At 37.4% G+C, this 24,704-nt stretch overlaps 1 protein-coding gene across 10 annotated transcripts in view; it reads right to left on the reverse strand.

Annotated features, from left to right (window-relative positions):
- Positions 1 to 24,704, reverse strand: part of msrab (methionine sulfoxide reductase Ab) — a 75,692-nt gene that overhangs the window by 29,227 nt on the left and 21,761 nt on the right. For 7 of the 10 annotated variants that reach the window (XR_009266639.1, XR_009266640.1, XM_058748499.1 and 4 more), the window contains 4 exons: positions 24,236 to 24,304; positions 21,307 to 21,426; positions 19,657 to 19,761; positions 7,836 to 7,942 (listed from right to left, as the gene is read on the reverse strand). Coding sequence is in view for 8 of the 10 variants with exons in the window: in XM_058748499.1 (XP_058604482.1) it covers positions 7,836 to 7,942; positions 19,657 to 19,761; positions 21,307 to 21,426; positions 24,236 to 24,304 (401 nt within the window). In the remaining 2 variants the exon portion in view is untranslated. Of the gene's footprint in view, positions 1 to 713; positions 2,497 to 3,633; positions 5,392 to 7,835; positions 7,943 to 19,656; positions 19,762 to 21,306; positions 21,427 to 24,235; positions 24,305 to 24,704 lie in introns of those variants that run through there. The other 3 variants (XM_058748496.1, XM_058748497.1, XM_058748498.1) reach the window with 3 other exon arrangements.

Below are 24,704 nucleotides of genomic sequence, written 5' to 3' on the forward strand. Positions count from 1 at the left end.
TTTTTTAAATTATGTCTCTGATATTAAGTATATTTAGAAGGCAAAAATGATGAGAATTACCTTATAGGATTATCACATGCTTAAACGTGCTACAGTGTACAGGAAGACGAACACACAAAGAACATTTAGCCAGGTGTGCATAAGAAAAGCGAACCAAAAACTTGACAAGCAGAGTACACACACACAAAAAAAAAACACACACACAAAAAAGGCACCAGTGTGTGAGAGAATTATGATTACATATTTAGAATTTTATAATAAAAACAATAAGTTATTAATAAGATGCTGTAACCTTCTTCCATAAAAACAAATAAATAAATTCAGTCCATTTATACTAATGTATATATATATATATTAGTGCTGTCAAACGATTAATCGCATCCAAAATAAGGTTTTTTTTTACATAATGTGTGTGTACTGTGTATATTTATTATGTATATATAAATACACACACACACATACAGTATATATTTTGAAAACATTTGCATGTATATATATATATATATATATATATATGTATATTCATTCTTATATTATATATAAATATAATTAATATATAAAAATAAATATTTTCTTAAATATATGCATATTTGTATTTATATACACATAATATACGCAGTATATACACATATACTATGTAAACAAAAACTTTTATTTTGGATGCGATTAATCGTTTGACAGCACTAATTATATATATATATATATATATATATACACACACACACACACACACACACACATACACGTTGGACACAATTATTGGCACCCCTAGAAATTCTTATGAGTAAAATATCTCTAAAGTATATTCCCATTCATATTCACAATTTTGAGCACTTCAGGGTGATTGTGAACATGAAATTATCCAGCCATGGCTTCCTGTTTCACAGAAATATAAATAGGAGGGAAAACAAAGGCCAAATTCCCTTAATCATCCATCACAATGAGAAAAACCAAAGAATATATTTCTGATGTGCAGCAAAAGATAATTGAGCTTCACAAATTAGTGAAGTGGCTTTAAGAAAAGAGCTAGAGCAGTGAAAATACCCTTTTCCACCATCAGGGCAATAATTAAGAATTTCCAATCAACATAAAATGTTATGAAACTGCCTGGAAGAGGACGTGTGTCTAGCGTCCTAATGCAGGGTGAGAAGGAGAGTTTGAGTGGCTAAAGACTCTCCAAGGGCCACACCTGGAGAACTGCAGAAAATAGTTGAGTCTCGGGGTCAGAAAACCTAAAAAAAATTGTCAAACAGCACCTACATCACCACGTGTTGTTTGGGAGGATTTCAAGAAAAATTATCCTCGCTCATCCAAAAACAAACTCCAGCATATTCAGTTATCAGACACGACTGGAACTTCAAATGGGACTGGCTTCTATGGTCAGATGAAACTAAAAAATGAGCTTTTTAGCAGCAAACACTTGAGATGGGTTTGGTGAACTCAGGGATAAAAAGTACCCCATGTGTACAATGAAATATACTGCTGTATTTTTTATGTTGTGGGCCTATATTTCTGCTGGAGGTCCTGGACATCTTGTTTAGACACACGGCATCATGGATTCTATCAAATACCAACAGATAAAAAAATCAGTAAGTTAGAAATCTTATAATGGGCCATGTTTGGATCTTCCAACCGTACAATAATCCAAACACAAACCTCAAAAACAACACAAAAATGGGTCACTGAGCACAAAACCAAGCTTCTGCTGGCCATTCCAGTCCTCTGACCTGAACCCTGTAGAAAATGAGTGGGTGAACTGAAGAGAAGTTCACCAACATGGAGCTGGGAATCTAAAGGGTCTGGAGTGATTCTGGATGAAGGAATGGTCTCTGATCTCTTGTCAGGTGTTCTCTAACCTCATCAGGCATTATAGGAGAAACTTTAGAGCTGTTAAACTGGCAAACGGAGGTTTCAAAAAGTATTGAATAAAAGGGTGCTGTTAATTGTGGCCAATGTGTATTAGAGAAAAACATTTATTTCATAATGATATTTCCCCCCATTTTAAATTCTTATTGTCCAATGAAAGGTTATTTTGTTATTTTTTTAATTAAAAGGTCAAAAGGATTAACAATGCAGATTAATTTTCACAGCCGCCTCTGATCATATTCACCAAGGGTGCTGATATTTTTGGCCATGACTGCATATATATATGTATATATATGTGTGTGTGTGTGTGTGTTTTACTGTTATACAGCACTTTTCATAATCAGAATCCATTAAAATTGTCATTTTTCCCTGTGATTACATAGAGCACATTGGTTTTTTTAAATAAACATAGACACAAAAAATCTCTTTAATTACATTTCTTTAAAAATACAAATTGGGGAGCCCTTTTTATCATCCTTTAAACTGTGCAATTGTTTTAAATAGTGTGCATTAAAAAGGGAGGAAGTATGATTTTGGGGAAAAACATGAATGTGTATGTGGATATGGTGTCAGAAAGCTGAAGCTGTCAAAGCTCAGTGGTCTGTGTCTTTCTGGTGAAGGAGAACATTTCTGTGGACAGTCAAGCAAAGAGAGACAGAAAGAGAGAGAGACAGAGAAACAAGGCAAAGAGAGAGATATTACATAAGCATTTGCATATCTGAATATGCTTCATGTGACTTTGATGACTCAACTAATGTCACTAAGTGTTCCTGCATCTGCACACACACACACACACACACACACACACCAATGTATGTTATTAATAGTCTAACCATTTTCTAGTATGCTTTGCAACCAGAATTCCCTTTTTGTCCATCAGATTTAATTCCACTTATATTTACCTGTGAGCACAAACTCATCTTATATATTAGACTATTTACACACACACACACACGCGCGCGCACGCACGCACACACAGTCTGGTTTGCCATCCTTGTGGGGACTCTCCATAGGCATAATGCTTTTTCTACTGTACAGACCATATATTCTATTGCCCTACACCAACTCTACACCTAAACCTACCCCTTACAGGAAACTTTCTGCATTTTTAAATTTTCAAAAAAACTTAATTCTGTGCGATTTATTAGCTTGTTTACCCGTGGGGATCTCAATTTAGGTCCCCACCGTGACACGAGTCCCCATGAGTCTGTGTGTATTCAGGTTTAAGTCCCCACCTGAATAGAAAAACAGGTACACACACACACACACACACACACACACACACACACACTCACACTCACAAACCTTAACATGCTCATGTTAACACACATTCCCTGTGTACGTTTTAACTGCAACAGCTTGGCCTACTTTTAACATTACAATATAAATAATAAATATTAATGCAGCTCTTTCTATGAACTAAAAGCTATACTTCAAAATTCCTGAAACAGTGATACAGATTTAGCTTAGCTAGCTTCTTGCTTGTTTAGAGTCTCTGCTAAAAGCTACAGCATCTTCCACATATTATAAGCTGTATAGTTCTGCTGCACCAACAGAAAAACATGTGTAGGTGTACATATATATATATATATATATATATATATATATATATATATATATATATATATATATATATATATGTGTGTGTGTGTGTGTGTGTGTGTGTGTGTGATTCACTTTAGTCCAAACATACAAGAGGAAGAAGGAATAATGTAAAAAAAACAGTGCAAAGGCTAAGGTTGATCTTTGCATGTTCTGTGCATTTACGCACATCTCCACACATGCTTAGTTTGCATGTAAGCATGAGTGTGTGTGTGTGTGCATAAGATTTAGTCAGGAATCCATTTTGTCATCCTTGGCTGTTCCTGCATTTTGTGAGAGGGAATAAGGCAGCGGAGGGTCATGTGACCTGTGAGAGGAGACGGATCAAAGTGTGAGAGCATGAGCGTCTATGTGTGTAAGATTACATGACATGGAACAGAGAGAGATTTTGTTTTTAGACGGAGCGCTTTTGGGAACCTGAGCTATAGGCAACACCAGTGAATAAAATTTTGGACGAAAATTCAGTCTATTTAGGCCTGTTACTACTACATTTATGATTATCATACTGCCCTTTTCATTATCAGAATCAGCTAACACGCTTAAAAAGGATCAAAAGCTACATTTTCTTCTGTGGCTCTAGAGCACATTGGGTTTCTTTGTTCTTAAAGTCAATGTCAAATGCCATTAAAAACCAATTTTTCTTCCATAAACTGACGTCTCAGAATGATACGGGATATTCCAACAGAAAAAAATAAAAAATAAATGTAGGATGGGATTTTATCCATCAGGAATTGATTAAAAAACCTGAGTGATTGAGCCAAAGAGAAAGTGATATTTTACATAAACACTTTATTTTGCTTATCTATGGATTATAAAGGGATTGAACAAAAACAAGATTATAAACAATATTATTATAATAATTCATTTTAAAACAAGACATATGTAGGTGCTACATCTATATAGTCTATTCTTTTCATAAAAAATGCTTTTTTACATAAAAATGTTACATTTTACAAAATTTTACTTTTGATGAATAATTACGCTAACCTTTTTAAATATTGGGAATAATATAAAAGCATTAAATTGCACATAAGATGAAAAATATAAATAATGCCAACATACAAAATGTTGACATTCACATCACATTTGTGCATCGACTTTTTCTTAAAAAAAACAACATCTCTCAACATTATTTAATCTGGGCCATGAGGAGATGAATCTTAACCCCCCAAAACATATCCATAAAAAATAAATAAATAAAATTTTGATGTCTGCAGCATAACACAAGTAGATAAACAAAGAAAATTCATAAACTTCCATTCAAATCCCCAAAATAACTCCTCGGAGAAAGTGCTTCACTGCAGCAGAATTGTACCTCTACTCTATCTTCCTGCGTCTCGCTCCCTTTCACTACTGAATAAAAACTCTTTGATGTTCTGCAAATTCCTACATTTTATTACAGCACCCCTCCCCTCCTCAGCCACAGCGCTTAAAAGAGTGTTTCTTCCTCTCCCACTCCCGCATTTCCTTCTCCCTGACTGCCCTCACTGATGGCAGAGTTTTGGCAGACTCTGACGGAGTGCAACTCTCAATGGGTGCTAATAATTCATTTCCCATCTGCGTGTGATGTCGGTGTCTGATTCATCACCTGAATTTGACCTGATGGAAGTGTCCTCAAAAAAAAAGGCCTCATCAATCTCTTCACACTCATCACGTCTGTCTTTCATTTCAGTGTCCCTCTTCAAATTCTCACTCTCCACTGCCAGACAATCAGCTGTGCTTTTCCATAGTATGACAGATGCACACACACGTCCGCTCCTCCGTATTTTAACAAGACTCTGGACTAACATGTCTAATCTCATCACGGCTGCTTATGTAACCGAGCCGTTCTTCGAAACCACTTCAGATTCGCTCTGCCCTCGGAGAGAGAAGCACAAGCATCAACTGCAGGGAAAGGCTATGAAGTCTGGGAGATGTGATGCCCTTTTAATAAACATATTTTAAAAAGATTTCATGCGATCTGGAGCCATTCGTTCTACACAAAAATCTTTATGCTGCATGTAATATCACCTACTGTACAACATTCACATACCATAAAAAAAAACACTCAATAGCAGTTCTCAAATCATACTTATTATTTTTAAGAAATGTATACTTTAATTCAGCAAGGATGCATTAAACTGATCTTAAGTGACATTCAGTAAATACATTCCTAATGTTACATTTTTATTTCAAATAAACACTGTTGTTTTGAACTTTCTATTCATAAAGGATTTATGAATCTTTTTAAGATTGACAATAATAAGATGTGTTATTTAAGCACCAAATCAGCATATCAGAATGATTTCTGAAGGATCATGTGACACTGAAAGCTGCTGAAAATTCAGCTTTGCCATCACAGACATTAATTACGTTATAAGTTATGAATTTTGTGATAGTATTTTTCAACATTACTGTTTATACTGAATTTTTGATCAAATAAATGGAGCCTTGGTCAGCTTAAAAGACTTCTTAAAAAATCCTACCAACCCGAACCAACTTTATTTTTTAATTGAAGCTGCCTTAACAGTGCTCCTCCAGCCCAATTTAACCCCTGCTGACATGCAGTGGGGTGCAACCCCTTCTGCATCACTATATCTGTGAGTGTATATATTTCAGCTTGTCGGGTCACAGGGGCCATCAACAGCACGTCCGTTTCGGTCCCCTGATCTGATTGCGCCCCTTTAACCACAGCTGCCTCCCGCAAGCCTGACCTTTTACCCTGATGCGCACAAGGCCAAGGCCAATAGGGGTCACGCAACCTCCCTGCCCACGCCTCATTCCCCTCACCCCCAAATCACATCTGAGCCCTGGAAGCAAGACCGATGACACGAGGAGCAAAGGGTTACCGCAGTGATGGTTACCCAAACTCCTGCATCTCACAAAACAAAGCATCATCACGCTAGTTTGACAGGGATAACATTCCATCCATCCAGATGAGCTGCGTTCATGAGCGCCCGCAAGCACATTTTTCTGACAGGTGTGGGCGGTCAGCGTTTAACAGTGGACAGTTTAAGAGTGGTAAAGAATGGAAAAGAGAGGTTGGAAATGAGACCGCTTCAGCTGGAGATGTGATGGGGCAAAAAAATTAAATAAAATCTGTGGATTTCAACTGTGGCTATGTTTTCTGAACTAAATTGAATTACGCATTTATGTACATTACTGTTCAAAATCTTGGGGTCTGTACGTTTTTTGAAAGAACTTTATGTTCACAAAAGCTGCATTTATTCAATCAAAAATACAATAAAACTACAGTAACACTGTAAAACATTATTTATAATTCAATTAAATTTATTCAAGTAATGGCAAAGCTGAATCATCAGGAGTTATTATTCCAGTGCTCAATATCATCAATGCTGAAAATTGTTGTTCTGAAAATGGCATTTATTCAAAAATAGAAACATTATAAATGTAACTTTTGATCAATTTAATGCATCCTTCATGAATAGAAGTAGTAATTTATTTTACTGGCCCTAAACTTTTTAACCTTATATATATATATATATATATAAAACCTAAAAATGCAGATAGTTCTCTTATAGGGCCTCTTGTAAAATAAGTATTTTGAACTAAAAGTAATAGAAGTCTATGATATGTCCTCATATAGATTAGCTAAATTAAAAATCTTAAAAAAAACAAGTAATAATGAAATCTTTAGGAAAATCTAAAAATAAAAAATGTTTAAGGGGGTAGGACAAGGGGTTATGAAAGTTCACCCAAAAATGAAAATTCTGTCATTAATTACTCGTTCTAAACCCGTAAGACCTTCCTTCATCTTCGGAACACAAATGAAGTGCCCTCCCATAGACGGCAATGTAATTAACACGATCAACGTCCAGAAACGTAGCAAGGAGATCGGTAAAATAATCCATGTGACATCAAAGGTTCAACCGTAATTCTACGAAGCTATTCTACGAGATTACTTTTTGTATGCAAAGAAAACAAAAATAACGTCTTTATTCAACAATTCGTCTCCGTGTGGTGCAGCTGACACAGAACAGCGTACGTTGTTTACATTCAGTGAATACTCTGAGTGAATAAGTCATTATTTCTGTTTTCTTTGCGTACATAAAGTATTCTCGTAGCTTTGTAAAATTAAGTTTGAACCCCTGATGTCACATGGATTATTTTAATGATCTCCTTGCTACGTTTCTGGACCTTGATCGTGTTAATTACACTGCTATCTATGGGAAGGTCAGCGAGCTCTCAGAATGCATCAAAAATATCTTAATTTGTGTTCCGAAGATGAATGGAGGTCTTACAGGTTTGAAACAACATGAGGGTGAGTAATTAATGACAGAATTTTAATTTTTGGGTGAACTATCCCTTTAATTCATTATAAAGCAATAGAATTCAATGGAAAGTGTGTGTGTTTAGAGATACTGCACCTCCTGGTACATATGCTTGCTTCTCATGGCCAGCTCTTGCTGTTCTGGGCTGCAGGTGTAGATGGCAGAACGATACTGCGTGCCATGATCATTCCCCTGTGCCATTCCTAAAAAATACATACACACACATATATAAAAATGCATTAGAGCCCTTTAAAAAACTTTTGCAGTCCTATCAGACACACTGTATACATCAATCTTTTCAATGACGTTTCTATTATTATTCTATAGCAACATCCAATTCTTTTCTGATATTGCTGCAAAAAAAAGGATAGAAAATTAGAATAAATAGCAGTCTTTGAATAATTTCCTCCTTGTTAACATATGGAAACATGTTTGTGTTTTCCAGTATTCCCTTGTCATTTTCCTCCACAGTGAATTTACTATCTCTCTTGTATCTTTCTGCAGAACTGGATGTCGGCCATCTTGCCATGAGCTCTCTACCGCGCAGTGCCTTCTGTAGCTCTCTCTTCAAAGGCCAAAATACTGCATTCTGATTGGCTGATCCTCCAAAGTGCCAAAGCGACAGTCACTGACCTTCCCTGTGACCCTGAGGCCTGAGTGTCATCACAGCCAAGTTATACTGGAAAATGTTTCTAGAAAGAAATTTGGATTTGGACACTTAATTAACACTTGCCACTGCACAGGCAGAATATCAAACCAAACATTTAGCATCTGCAAACAAATGATGCAGGAACTATTCTGAGACATTTTGCAAATACTTTTAAACATCTAGTGGATCAAAGTCAGTTAAAGTTAGTTAACACAGATGTATAATTGACTAACTATGGACATGATCCACCTACATTTGACAACCAGTGTCCACATACATTTAGTCTACATTTTAAAGAGGATACATTAACATTCAAAAGTTTGGGATTTGTAAGATTTTTTTTTTATTTTTGAAATAGGTCTTATGCTCACCAAGGCTGATTTTATTTAAAAACAGCGAAAACATTAATATTGTGAAATATTACATTTCCAAATAACTTTTTTTCCCTATTTGAATATATTTTAAAATGCAATTTATTCCAGTGATGAAGCTGATTTTTAATAAAGCTGATGTTGAAAACAGCTGTGCTGCTTATTATTTTTGTGAAAACCATTACACATTTTGCTTCACGATTCTTTGATGAATTGAAAGTTGAACAAACAACATTTATTTGAAATAGAAATCATTTGAAACATCATGGATGCATTTACTGACACTTTTGATGAATTTAATTGCTGAATAATAGTATTATTTAATTTTTTTTAAATCTTGACCCCAAACTTCTGAAAGGTAAATGTATTTAAAATAAAACAAAACAAAAAGTGTGGTTTAAGTGACCAAATAGATTTTAGTGTCACTGAATATCAAAATCCTTAAATCTATCTCGTCTCATGCGAGTAAAAAAGGAGTTAAAAACTGAAAGGAAACGATGAGCACTCAATGTACTCCACCCGAGACAGAGGAGCACTTCTTTTTTCAGCCTCCATCATGGTGCTTAGTTATTATTGATGATCCTCCCTGTTCAAGCTGAATAATACACAGAATCTCTCCTCTCAACACACAAACAGCGCACATGAACCGAGAGTGGAGGACACCGCAGATGTGTCGTCAGCGCACAAATAGGGTGAGAGCAGAGAGCTGGGCAGAAGCTGACTCCATAAATGTCACACGCAGTCTCCCTCTCTCCATAACATGGCTCTCCCACAGGAAAACTATTTCTGTTAATGCAGAGGTCAAGAATCGTCACCCTTTGCTTTAGATGGAGGGAAGAAAGGAAAGATTTACTATGTGTACTTGTGAGTGAATAAGCTGTACACGCACGTGAAAGCACACACAGCATCATCCAGACAGATACCAGTCCTCTAAGGCTGCTTTGACCAATCCAGACATTTCAAATATCAGCACTTATGTGGCTGTCCTGGTGGGATGACGAGGAAGGAGGAGAAAAAAAAGATCGGAAGAGTGAATGAAAAGGATAAAACGAAAATCACATATTTATTTTATTTTTGAAAATGCTTGAGGGACATTAGTTCTCAAGTAACTAGAAATAAACACAGATGTTACTTAAAGGGATAGTTCACCCAAAATGAAAATAGTCATTATGTCATTCCAAACCTGTAACTTTCTTACTTCTGTAGAACACAAAAGAATGAATGAACAATGATTGTCTATGGTCACCAAAACTGTGTTGTTACTACCATTTTAAAAATCCTTAAATACTAAATATGTCACAAGTCCCTTTTTTTTCAATATTGGATGATATCGGATATTCAATTAAATGACCTTTGCTGTCATGTAAATTCATCTTTTTAAAACACTATAATTTAATAGTAAAAATAATTTAATAATACTTTTAAAATATTTAAAATAGTATCTAGTTTTCATACCAAACATTATAATGTTGTGATGTTTTAATTCACTTAAAAGCATTTCAAATGACTGATTTAACTTTTCAAAACAGTATACAATTTTAATATTGGCCATTTATCGGTTATCATCAGAACATGAATCATATTTCTTGGTGCTTTTTGCTCTTTTTTGGAGTTCTACCCAACCTGTGGTTACTACAAACTATCCTATGGAAAACAAAATAAAAAAAATTAAAACTATGTGAAATATCAATATGAAAAAATCTTACAACAAATCTACACAACACTCTCAGAAAAGAGACAGTACCTTTTCAAAAGGTACACCTTTATATCCAAAGGGTGCATTTTGGTACCTTAAAGGTACATATTAGTACCTAAAAGGTAAAAAGGTGTAGGTTTTAAAAAAGGTACTGCCCTGGTGACAGATTTTGTACTTTTTTTCCCCTGAGAGTGAACGGAACACAGGTTTGAAACAACATGAGTGTGAGTAAATCATGACAAAGTTTATTTTTAGGTGAAATATCCCTTTAAAACATCAACAGTGTGTTTGTGATGTGAAGCCTATGAACTGACACCAGACATCTCTCAGTGTCTTTCAAAAGCTAAATTTTCACTGTCACACAAAATGTCAATCATGTGTCACACTGATGGCTCTGAATCTTAGTCTGCTTGGTTTATCACTTTACACACGAACTCTGCGGCTTGCGTTTCTGTGACCAAAGTGCCTCTCAGTGTCTGTGGACAAAAACAACTTCTAAACACTGAGGAGGCTCAAATGTATGCCGACAAGAAGACACACAAATAAGACTTTTGTAAGGTATTTATATTGTTTCGGTTACCAAGTTGATGGAGTATGTCCACCTTTTCTGTTTGTGAAGGTGCACGTGTGATGCTTTAGTGAGTTTGTGTATGTTTGTGAATTTGAGTGTGTATGATGCAGGGAGTGTATGTGTGTGAGGGGTTGTTCAGAGCACTGTTGTGTGTGCCCTGTGGGTACGGTGAAGCAGTGTGCGTGCGAGAGCAGCCAACTAAGAGGAATGGTGCAGAGCTGGGTCTATTTTTACACCTCTTATGTAACACACATACACACACAAGCTCACATGGTGCTTAGTTATTATTGATGATCCTCCCTGTTCAAGCTGAATAATACACAGAATCTCTCCTCTCAACACACAAACAGCGCACATGAACCGAGAGTGGAGGACACCGCAGATGTGTCGTCAGCGCACAAATAGGGTGAGAGCAGAGAGCTGGGCAGAAGCTGACTCCATAAATGTCACACGCAGTCTCCCTCTCTCCATAACATGGCTCTCCCACAGGAAAACTATTTCTGTTAATGCAGAGGTCAAGAATCGTCACCCTTTGCTTTAGATGGAGGGAAGAAAGGAAAGATTTACTATGTGTACTTGTGAGTGAATAAGCTGTACACGCACGTGAAAGCACACACAGCATCATCCAGACAGATACCAGTCCTCTAAGGCTGCTTTGACCAATCCAGACATTTCAAATATCAGCACTTATGTGGCTGTCCTGGTGGGATGACGAGGAAGGAGGAGAAAAAAAAGATCGGAAGAGTGAATGAAAAGGATAAAACGAAAATCACATATTTATTTTTATTTTTGAAAATGCTTGAGGGACATTAGTTCTCAAGTAACTAGAAATAAACACAGATGTTACTTAAAGGGATAGTTCACCCAAAAATGAAAATAGTCATTATGTCATTCCAAACCTGTAACTTTCTTACTTCTGTAGAACACAAAAGAATGAATGAACAATGATTGTCTATGGTCACCAAAACTGTGTTGTTACTACCATTTTTAAAAATCCTTAAATACTAAATATGTCACAAGTCCCTTTTTTTTTTCAATATTGGATGATATCGGATATTCAATTAAATGACCTTTGCTGTCATGTAAATTCATCTTTTTAAAACACTATAATTTAATAGTAAAAATAATTTAATAATACTTTTAAAATATTTAAAATAGTATCTAGTTTTCATACCAAACATTATAATGTTGTGATGTTTTAATTCACTTAAAAGCATTTCAAATGACTGATTTAACTTTTCAAAACAGTATACAATTTTAATATTGGCCATTTATCGGTTATCATCAGAACATGAATCATATTTCTTGGTGCTTTTGCTCTTTTTGAGTTCTACCCAACCTGTGGTTACTACAAACTATCCTATGGAAAACAAAATAAAAAAATTAAAACTATGTGAAATATCAATATGAAAAATCTTACAACAAATCTACACAACACTCTCAGAAAAGAGACAGTACCTTTTCAAAAGGTACACCTTTATATCAAAGGGTGCATTTTGGTACCTTAAAGGTACATATTAGTACCTAAAAGGTAAAAGGTGTAGGTTTTAAAAAGGTACTGCCCTGGTGACAGATTTTGTACTTTTTTTCCCCTGAGAGTGAACGGAACACAGGTTTGAAACAACATGAGTGTGAGTAAATCATGACAAAGTTTATTTTTAGGTGAAATATCCCTTTAAAACATCAACAGTGTGTTTGTGATGTGAAGCCTATGAACTGACACCAGACATCTCTCAGTGTCTTTCAAAAGCTAAATTTTCACTGTCACACAAAATGTCAATCATGTGTCACACTGATGGCTCTGAATCTTAGTCTGCTTGGTTTATCACTTTACACACGAACTCTGCGGCTTGCGTTTCTGTGACCAAAGTGCCTCTCAGTGTCTGTGGACAAAAACAACTTCTAAACACTGAGGAGGCTCAAATGTATGCCGACAAGAAGACACACAAATAAGACTTTTGTAAGGTATTTATATTGTTTCGGTTACCAAGTTGATGGAGTATGTCCACCTTTTCTGTTTGTGAAGGTGCACGTGTGATGCTTTAGTGAGTTTGTGTATGTTTGTGAATTTGAGTGTGTATGATGCAGGGAGTGTATGTGTGTGAGGGGTTGTTCAGAGCACTGTTGTGTGTGCCCTGTGGGTACGGTGAAGCAGTGTGCGTGCGAGAGCAGCCAACTAAGAGGAATGGTGCAGAGCTGGGTCTATTTTTACACCTCTTATGTAACACACATACACACACAAGCTCACAACCTCATTCTTTTGCACACACACAAATTCTTACACTCTCCTTACAAATAAAAACACACGTTTAAAATGTGCTGTAAATGTAATATGGATTGTATAGATTTTTAGTACGTATCAACTAGCATTTCACTGTCGAAAAAAGGGAATTTAAAAAATTTTATACGGTGAATAATGCTCTTTCACCCTCATTTTTCTTGCAGAAAAGACATTCTATAAATTACTGTAATACTAGATCAGTAATTATAAAATGATCTGTGGCAAACATAAATTGTTGCTGTTGGTATTCAGACCTAATGGCGAAAAATTTTAAACAAAACCAAAGTGTCGAAGCCATGGCACAGTGAGTAGTGCAAATGTTCATGACAGTAAGAGCCATTGTGCTTGCAAGGATGCAGGTTTGAATCCAGAACGCTCTCCCTAAATTTTCTGTCTTGCCATTCATTGTACTATAATTTTAAAGGCAAATAGATTATCTTTAGACTAACAGTGTGGAACAAGCTGTCACTGGGGTGGTGCCCTTTCAAATGATACATATTTGTAACAGTTATATTGTGAAATATTAATGCAATTTAAAATAACAGTTTTCTATTTTATTTTATTTTTTAATTTAAAAACGTATTCCTGTGATGGCAAGGCTGACTTTTAAGCAGCCATTACTCCAGTCTTCAGTGTCACATGATCCTTCAGAAATCATTCTAATACACTGATTTGATGGTCAAGAAACAGTTGTGCTGCATAATATTTTTTTCAGTACTCAGTTCAAAAGAACAGCATTTATTTGAAAAAAGATGTTTTACTTTTACTGTCACTTTTGATCAATTTATTGCATCCTTGCTGAATAAAAGTATTATTTTTTTTCTTAAAAAAAAAAAAATTAAATAAAAAAAACAAATAAATAAATAAATTACTAACCACAGATTTTTTAAGTTTTTAGTGTATGTAAAATAAAACAAAATATTGGGCTAAAATACAGCGTGCACCTTTAACAAAGCATCCAAATTGGTCCAATATGCTGAAAAAATAAGCTCAGCTTTTTATTTTTCTGAACAAACCAATGTTTTCTTCCAGCATATCCACCCCCTTTTCATCAAAAAGAAGCATTTCTTCAACCGTTTCTCATCTACTCTCCATAAATGACCTCTGTCGCCCCCTCCCCCTATAGCTGATTGACAAACTGTAATGAGCCCCCCTAGGCTGGGGTCGAGGTCACCCCCCGAGAGGCACGTGCCCATCGCAGACTGAACCCCAAAAAGACGAGGGGGGAACTTAAATTAGAAGCAGTCTTTTCTTTTTGTCCCATTTGGTGGCTTGTGCACAAAATGGTGTTCGTGAACCCAATAACCTTTGTTTTCAACGACAAATCAAGAGTGTTGCTGAGTAATTATGGAGAACCTGCAAACAGTTTGGGTACGTAATTAGCTTGTGAATCGATGTTTAGCTTTTCAAGGCTCAATATACACAGCAAAGGTGTCAGTCATACCGAAAGCAGGTGGAAAACTGGATTTAACGTTTACAGGCCTAGGAGATTCTAGATCAACCGCTACGCTTGAAAGACACGACGAGCGCCTGCATCAGCCATCTTGTCTCTCCCCCGTGAAGCCTGAGTTAATGCATCTCTCTGACGCAGCAGCTACATAAATACTGCAAATCAAGAAAAAAACATGACACGATAAAAGATGAAAGTGGCAAGACAGAAAAACGAGGACAAAGGAGGAGAGAAACCCGCCCTCTTGCCTTTTATTGTTAGCGGAACGAGGGAGCGCGGGATGGCAGAACGAAGAAAGTGACTAAGAGATAAAAGCGGAGGGTAAGAATGAGGAGTCACTGCGGAAATGCTGATGGGATGATGGTGAGAGGGAGCGAGGGATGGAGGAGAGAAGGAGCCAGGGATGGGGGAGGAGAGGAGAGGAGAACAGAGAAGATAAGATGTTGTTATCCTGTAGACAGACTGAGAGCGCTGGGGTCCGCTGGGAATGGGGAGGAAAGGAGGGGGGGTCTTTCTTAAACAAGGAAGTAACAAACTGCTGAGGCGATCAAGCGTACATGTGCGCGTTTCTCTCGTGTGTGTGCCCGCACTGCACTTCTCCGCTCTATGGTTTGCCACAGGCGATAGAATTGTTACACTAGCTTCAGTCATTTCCTGTTCGTCAAATCCATCCAGGAACCCAATTTTCCCGACTTGTTTCTCACCACCCTCGGCTTCCTGTACTATCTTTGTCAGCAAAGCCAAAGATGAAGCATGACAGCAAGAAATACACCCTATATTTTTAGAAAACGAGCGTAGGGTATAGGGAAGCTACCGCATGTTCGCAATACCGTGACCTAAAGACTCTGCCAGAGCAAGTGTTGCTGGGTATGAGATGGGGGTACGAAGAGGAGCGTGCTGGGAGCGTTTGATAGGCTGTGGATGTTGCTATCCCAGCCGTGATTGGACGATTCAGAAATCATGCTGCTGAAAGCAGAACCCTTTGAACTGTGAGACAGCAGCTGAATACACAGGTCTCTGTGTGCGACGGAAACAAGCGTGCACGTATGCAGCCTATGAAACCTTACACACTTGCGGTTTCATACTGTATTACCCGTGATTCAAAGCAATGACGAACACACACGTGCACAGATTCATAGCTGATTCGGCGTGAGTGTTCGGGTACGGACAAATGGAGTGTGCGTTAAGCATGCATGGATGAACAGCCTACAGAGACGTTCCCGATTCTCGGTAGCCAATCGCAGCGCAGCGGCCCGCGCCAAAAAACACAATCTGACGCTTCTGTCACGCACATGGGCCATGCTCTTCATCATGCTTCTCTACCCAGACTCCTGCAGGGTCACGAAACACAACCTAAAAATGCCAAACGGGACACAGAGGAACAAGTTTTGCTTTAGTTAATGCTGAAATATTGCTTAAAACTTGCCTAGTGCACATTTAAATGTCAATACAGGTGAGAAAGCTTCATACATTCAGAAGACATGTTCTCACTTGACTCTATAAGAGTATGTGTGTGTTTACTATAGATGGGTCATGATGGTTGACTAGTCTGTCTGCATATGTCTTCCTCTCTTGAGATATATGAGGGAATTTCAAAAGTGTGATTTTTTTTTTTTTTTTACCTGAAGTGAATCAAATCCTAAAAAGTCTTTCAGTTTTTAAATTATTGTAGTTATGTCAAGCTCTAAAGTATTTTATTGGGTAGAAGTTGCTAAAACACTCTCGTCTCTAAACTGATACTTTTCAAAGAACCACCGCTTCTACAATACATTTGCAGACAATTACAGTCAGACTTCAAATTGTCTGTTCTGATCATTAAATCTGTTCTGAGCAACGTCTCTCATATTATACATAATTTGTAGCCTTTTTGAAAGACTATGATAGTTTTGTGCAGTGAAAGGTTATATTTTTTTTAGCCTGTATGTTTGTTGCCCATCTATAATTTATCACAATAAAAGGCTGCAAGTTCTCAAGCATTTTTTTTTAAAACCTGGTCTATGTATACAAAACCTTTTTAAGATGAAGTGTCAAGTTAAAAATGCTTCAGCTTTAAAAACGTGTCTTGAGACCTCTGCTTTGTGTTCCATTCTACTGCACTCTGTCTACCTGTTTTCTAACGCAAGAATGGATCTTATGCAAACACCCCCCAAGAAACACATCAGATCGGGTTGGGTAGACATCATCCTGAGCCTAATTATACAAAACATAAAGCGTATAGTTTATTTAAAAAATGAATTGTATCATCATTTACTCAATCTCACATTTTTTTATTCTGTGGCACACAAAAGAAAATATTTTGACAAAATGAAAGCCGTTATTGTTTGGACCCCAACATTCTTCAAAATATCTTCTTTTGTGTTCTGCAGAGTAAATGATGACAGACTTCAATTTTTCAGTGAACTACCCCCTTTAAGATCAGCTAGTCAATCAGTTGTTTAGATAACCCACAGACTAGTCAATTTCGAAAACATATATCTGTACATACCTTGCATTCTTATAGGTAAAAGGAAACAGAGCAAGTTAGAGGTTTAATCACATTTGAAGGGCATTTCTGACAACTAACCCTGGTTCCTATGAGTAATTTTCTGCTCTTTACTTTCTGGGGCATTCAGGCTGACAGGGTGACGGTGTCCCGGGCGACTTTTTAAAGTTCAGACACCTTCAGAACATGATGTGAATTAGAGAGCTGGCACAGAACCGAACACACAGGGTAATCATGTCAGCTCAAACCGATGATTTGACACATGAAAAATTCAAAGAAAACCACTCTTCCGTACTTAAACCACGCTCTGACTCAGGTTTTAGGGGCGTGTCGTCAACTGGCAGATATACAGACATGCATTACTGATTCTCAGAGGGAATTTGTACACGTTCCAGGAGGAAAACTTATAAACAAGACGTTATTAGAGGACGTTCTTACTGAACGAACCATAGACGTCATATAATGTATTAAAGCAGAGACTGTAGTTCCACAGTCCAGCTGACGAAGGAGCGCTGAAGAGTTGTGTGTGTGTGTGCTTCAGATCCTCAGGGTCAGGCTTTATGAATGTTTCAGAGGAGTGTCTCTTCCTCTCTTCTCTCTCTGTTTCAGGGTGACTGAACACAGAGAGCCAAACAACAGCTTCATGCTGCAGCCACACTGTTACATCAGACAGATAGACAGACAGACAGACAGTCAGAATGATGAGAAGATAGATAGATAGATAGATAGATAGATAGATAGATAGATAGATAGACAGACAGACAGACAGAAAGAATGATGAACAGAGAGGCAGATGGATAGACAGTTGGACTGACAAATTGAGAAACAGAAGGATAGATACGTCTATAAGCAGAGAGACAGACAAACAGCAAATAACAAACAGAGGGACAGTGGGATAGATAGTAGGACAGACAGACCGACCGACCGACCGTCAGACAGATAGACAGCTGGAATGACAAACTGAGAGACAGAGGGACAGAGTGACAGAGAGATAGATGGTCTGAATAAGGGACAGAGGGTAGATAGATTTATTTATTCACTTTTTAATGCCATGCCAGCATCAAGGCTATTTTCATGGCGATCTCTGAATAAATGATACAAGGGAGGGTAGATAGATAGACAGACAGACAGACAAACAGTCTGAATTAGAAACAGAGGGACAGCGGGAAGATAGTATGATAGAGAGACATAGGGGCTGTTTACACCTGGTCACTTCATGCTTTACATCTGATTGAAGACCAGGTAAAATGTAAATGCCCTCCGAAACGCATTCGAGACGGATATAAATCCGATGACTCAAACCACTTCAGGAGGTGGTCTGGGCCGCATTCCAGACGAAACTGGACAAGTGTAAATACATCTGGTTGTTGAAACCACATACGCTAATTGTACTCCTCCCAAAATATTAAAATAATAAATGTGTGAAAGCGTTTTATAGGCTATATGGCATGTTATAGTCAGATATGACAGCGCTAATGCAACAAGCATCACCGCGGAAGAGTAGCTGAGTATCTCTTCAGCAAGCCGACGCGCAAACTGCCGTGAATGAAACTGAAAGTAAGCCACAGAGGCGCAACACACAATCATCTTCATTAAAAATAGTGAGACTAAGCCATCTTTCCAGTGCTGATGCTGCGCTCTCTCCTGTTGCAATTAGCTGATAATGAATAAAATACAGCGCATATCTATTGCTTTCATTGACGTGAACTCCGTTAAATTTGCATATATCGCGGGAATTGAAGAGCGGATTTATATCCGTTTTGCGAAGACACATTTATGTGGCCAAGTGTAAATGGAAACGTTTTAACAAATCAGATAGATATCCGATCAGAGAAAACGCATGAAGTGATCAGGTGTAAACAGGCCCATAGAGACAGACAGACAGACAGACAGACAGTGAGATAGTGTCTGGGATCAAAAACACACCTCAGCTCTATTAACTGAATGGAGTGAATCGATTTTTTGTCATTTTTCTTCTGTTTTTCTCAAACTTAGTGCTGGATTGCAGGCAGACAGCAAGGTTGATTTATTCTCAAATGACGACCTGAAGGACAGCACAGACGGCAAATATCAGCTGTGTGTTCAGTATTGGTTCTGTTTCTAGTGGACTGGAGGAATAGGTGACGCTTGCACTAATGCACACACATACGCGATGTCTCTTTTCCTCTCATGGCTGAATTGGTCTCAGACACATTAACATAGCTTGTCTGAGGCTGTTCCAATTCCCGCGAGATAATCCTGACCATCCAGAACACACACACATGCACAGGGCAGCGTGAACACACAGATGCAGCCGTGTTTTAACCTCATGAGGCCGTTTGCTTTTGGGCCACTGCACCTCGCACACAGGGGTCTTTCTATGGACATCTGTGTGAGTGCATGTGTGTAGATGTGAGGGAATAGGTGTGTTTGTTTACCTCGAGTGGGGTCATGGCTTTCCCAGAAGACTTTGAGAAGTTTCTCTAAGCTGACGTCTTTAGGAGAGAAGACCACTCGCACTACTTCCGTGTGCCCTGTTAAACCTGGAGAGAACAGCACAAAAAGAAATTAGATCATGCACAAATAGAGCTGTGCAAATTTTCTGTGATTTTGCAGTATACATTAAACTCGGGCATTAGAATTTAAGGATTTTAATTAATCTTTTACTCAGATATTAAGTTGTTGTTCAAATATTGTAAAAAATATTGAATTATTATTCAAATATTTTTAGAAAAAAAGTAAAATTATTTTTAGCAATATTACCAACCTCATGAATGTAGCAATAGCAACACATTCACTTTCATTCAGCAATGATGCATTAAATTGATAAAAAATTACCGTTAAGACATGCCTATATGGTTACAAAGGAGTTCTATTTCAAATAAATGCTGTTCTTTTGAACTTTCTATTCATCAAAGAATACTGAAAAATGATTAAGAAATGTTTTTTGAGCACCAAACATCATATAACAATGATTTCTGAAGGATCATGTCACAATGAAGACTGGTGCAATCATGGCTGCTGAAAATTCATTGTTGCCTTCGCAGGAATAAATGAAATTTTAAAATAAAATCAAATAAGGAACAGATTTTTTAATTTTAATAATATTTTACAATATTACTGTTTTACTGAATTTTTCTACAGTAATCAACTAAATGCAGCCTTCGTGAACGTAAGAGACTTCTTTCAAAAAAAATTAAAAACCTACTGTCTTCTGAACTGTATTTTAAGTGTATGTGTTTGTTTCATGTGGTTATGATGAAGATAAACTTCTCTCATCCAACTTCATGAGGTGCATCCTGGGATGATGTTAAACTATACTGGAGTAGAGCCCACAAAGGCTTAAACATTTAAAATGGTTTTGTGAAGAAATTCAGGAACAATTTCAGCCATAAAACACAGGCACAACTAAAATGATATACAAACATTTAAGCATAAATTTTATAATAACAACAAATAATAATATTTTAACTGGTACTCAAAGACGAAACCTTTCATAAACAATTGTGTAAAACTGTATCTGCATATGCGTTTCCTACTCTTACAAATAACAAAGCCCGTCTACATATTAACCCCAACACCCAACGCAATTCTGACAGCCGCAAGTCTTCTCCACAATACACACTTAAAAGAGCCTGTGTGTGTGTGTGAGTGTGTTTGGAGAGAGCAAATCCTCTGCAGAGCTGCAGTCAGAACCTTCTCACTGGGACCAGTTCAGAAACTGCAACATCACAGCTGCATCCCTCCCTCCATCTCATCTCTTCTGAACTGTCTGGCTACAAGTAGGTCATACAGAGGAAGGGGGGAAGGGCTGCGGATCTGGGAGAGAGCAGTGCACTCTGGGTAGTTCACTGCAGATGAAGGGAATGTTTTGGTGAAGGCTGCAGCGAAGCACTAATTTGGGTACAGTGAAGCTGCTGCTGTTCTAATGTTTGTGACTTACGGTTGGGAAAAGTGCCATCAGAGAGCTCTTTGATATGGGAGGTGAACAAGCAAAAAGGAAGTGGGGAAAATGTATCTGTGCATATGTGTCTACATGCATATCTGTATTTGGCTGTATTGGCTGTGTTAGTGTGGTTGGGACTCACCTGAACACACTTCATGGTAGGTAGGGTTAGGTGTGAAACCCCCAGCGTAGCCCACTTGTGTAGAGAACACACCAGGAATCCTCCAGAAGCGCCTCTCTGCTCCCCAAAAACAGCCCATTCCTAAACAGAAATGGGACAGAGACATCAAATAGAAATAATAATAGGAAAAATGACATCTTCTGCGGATAAATCATTCAACACAGACAGAAATTTTAACAAAATTTCCTTTTTGCTTCTTCCACAAAGCCCCTCCTAACAGTTTGACGTTTTTAATGCTTCTGCGGATTAATATATTTTTACATACTACAAAAATAAAATTCAGACACTGTTGATACTCTGTGACTCTCTCAAAACAAAAGCTTTTCCCCAAAAAAGTTTGAGGTAAGTAATTTTTTTTTTGAAAGAAAAAAAAAAAAAAAAACAACAACAACTTTTATTCAGCAAGGATACATTAACAAAAGATTCCTATATCACATAAATGCTGTTCTTTTGAACTTTCCATCAAAGAAAAAAAAAGTAGCACAGTTTCCACAAACCACAACTGATATAACACTGATTTTGAATTAAGAAATGTTTCCTGAACACCAAAAGAATGATGTCTAAAGACATAGCTAGTGCAGATTCACAGGAATAAATTAAAAAAGAAAAAAAAATATTTTAAATTGTAATATTTAACCATATCACTATTTTTATTGTATTTTGATCAAATGCAGCCTTGTTGAGCAATTTCAGTTAGGATGCTTGGTAGTTGCCTGTGTAGGCAGCTCACTAGTTCTTTAAACAGAACTACTATGTTTGGACAATATTCCGATTTTAACATGATTAAGACAATACTTTGATTAAGAATCTACCATGTAAACAGAGATTTTTGATCACCTTTAATCCAGCTAAAGTCATACTTGAAGTAATCACAAATCAATTAAGACTTGGAGTATTTTAGTCTCATTATCGAAGTGAAGTATAGACATGTACACATCTTAATCACACTATTACCGTTGTGTAGGACTTTTCGCTGCATTTTGTGACAGGATACACACACGGCAAAGGAAACAAAAGTATGTATATCATTACAAATAATTATCTGTACTTGAAGCTTTTGTAAAATTAAAAAATGTAACACCCCAAACTATATGTTGATATTACAGGTCGATCGATTCATCGGTTTTGCAAATTAATCGGCACCGATAGTTGATTTGCAGAACTATCGGTTATCGGCAAAAATCCATGCCGATAGTTTTCCGTGTTGCATCTGTTGCTGGAGTGGCTAAGAATGGTCTGCTGTCATTATACAGCATGAGAGCGGCCTCTAGAGGTGGAAATCACTGACAGCACGTGTTGTTTGTTTTGGCATGTGACACTGCGCGTTGCACAGAGCGGGAAACTCCAGACTCGCATTTAAATGCAGCCGACAGAAAATTCTGCAGCGGAACAGAGCGCCATTCACATAGTTTTCCATTAAATAACATTAAATTTGTCCCAAACCATTGTTAATTTACATAATGACTTCACCCTAGGCTATAAATTATGTATTGTGCATTTTTTCAGCAAATCGTTTGTCTTTCTGTGGCTCTAATACAGTCTTGTATACTTCATATAGAGAGCTGTAATATAGATCGCGCGTTCTCTTTCCGTTTGCTCTGTTTTTTTAAACACCGAACTTCAAACTCATTTATGCCACATTGTTCATTCTTGAAGCAAACTTATGTCTGTAAATTAAACAGCTTTAGACCGCTGCTTGAATGGAACGTGACGCGTCTGTTGTGTGTGACACCTGGGACTTCTCCAAGACGCAGCGCTGCGCTTTTGCACAGTGTGTCACTTGCATATTTTTATTTATTTATTTTTTAATATTTTTGATTAGATAATCATGCAGTGTTCTAAAATAGCAGCAAATAAAATGTGAGAGTATACATACAATATCAATAACTTGTGCATGTAATTTTAATATGGCCTTGTGTAGGTATTTCAAGATGGCTATCTTTAAGCATGACTGTTAGACAATAAGAGTCCATTTGTAAAATTAATGAAAGCTGTAGAAGTATTGTTCCTTGTTAGAGTGTGTTCATTTCGTTTCAACATTTACTATTACTAATAGGCTTCATTTTTACATTGAGTACATTGTGTAATTTTACATTACACAAAAAGTTTCTTCTTTTAACATTAGTAAACTATGAAATAACTAATGATCAATATAATAATTAATATTAATACTAAATTTTTATTCATTTACAAAGTATGGTTCAGTACTGTTACTGCTTTTTAAAAATAGTAAAGCTCTATTTTAATTTTCGTTCAGTATCCACTTTAAAAACTATCGGTTGATTAATCGGTATCGGCCAGTGTAGTCCAACCTAGCTATCGGTATCGGTAAAATCCTCTATTGGTCGACCTCTAGTTGATATGTGAAATTCTGGAGCAGTCGTCGAATGGCATCACGTGGGACGTAATGACATGTGCCATTAAAGGTGCACTGAGCAATTTTTGCCAAACGGTGTTGATATTTGGGACTCGGTCCGATGCTGTGGTCAAAAGCATTTTTTTCAAAAATCGCTTAGTGCACCTTTAATCAATCTATGTACTGTAACATGTAAAATGGGAACATGAAAGGAATATTCCAAAAGCAACTCATGTAAACAACTTAATCATAATATTGTCTTATTCAGAGTAAGGTAAATAATTAGATTACTGATGTCCATGTAAACGTAGTCATTGACATTTCAACTGATTCATTTAAATGAGCTTTTAGCCACATTTTTATTGGCACTTGAAAACAAGAAGTCAAGAGGAGAGATGGAGAAATGAGATTGAAACAGGCTGGACTCCAACTCAGGTCTCCCATGGGCCACCTCTCTGACACAAGAGGTACTTTAGGAAGCAATACGTTAATTGTACCCAAGAAAGTCTGGGATATGATCTTCTACAAACTCACCAAACATGATCATCTCCATGCCAACAGGAAATGGCTCCACTGTGGGGTTCCCATTTGCTGCGTGCTTTGCTGCAGAAACAGAGAAAGACAGCAATATAAATGTTTAGTAATAATGAGGTGTACGTATGCACGAGGTGGCGCTGTTCCAGATGGTGGGACTGTCAGACTGGGTTCTGTGGTGAGGATTACTGCAGATTTGCCTGGTCTGCTCAGGCTAAGCTGAATCAGTGCTGCTGCTTCTGCAGTGGGAGACACTTAGCAGATTACACTGCTGAACCTCCCCCCACCCAACACACACACACCTCTAAACCATCCAGAGAAGGTCACAAACCACGAGTGACGCGGATGCATTGGAAGAAGACAACATCAGCTCTCTGAAAGCCCTGTGGAACAACCCGCAGTGGATCAGGCCACAAGGGCGAAAAAGGATGGACAAACAAAATGCTTCCCGAGTTGGATGGATGAGGCC

The sequence above is a fragment of the Onychostoma macrolepis genome, chromosome 17 (assembly GCF_012432095.1).
Source record: "Onychostoma macrolepis isolate SWU-2019 chromosome 17, ASM1243209v1, whole genome shotgun sequence".
Classification (NCBI taxonomy): domain Eukaryota; kingdom Metazoa; phylum Chordata; class Actinopteri; order Cypriniformes; family Cyprinidae; genus Onychostoma; species Onychostoma macrolepis.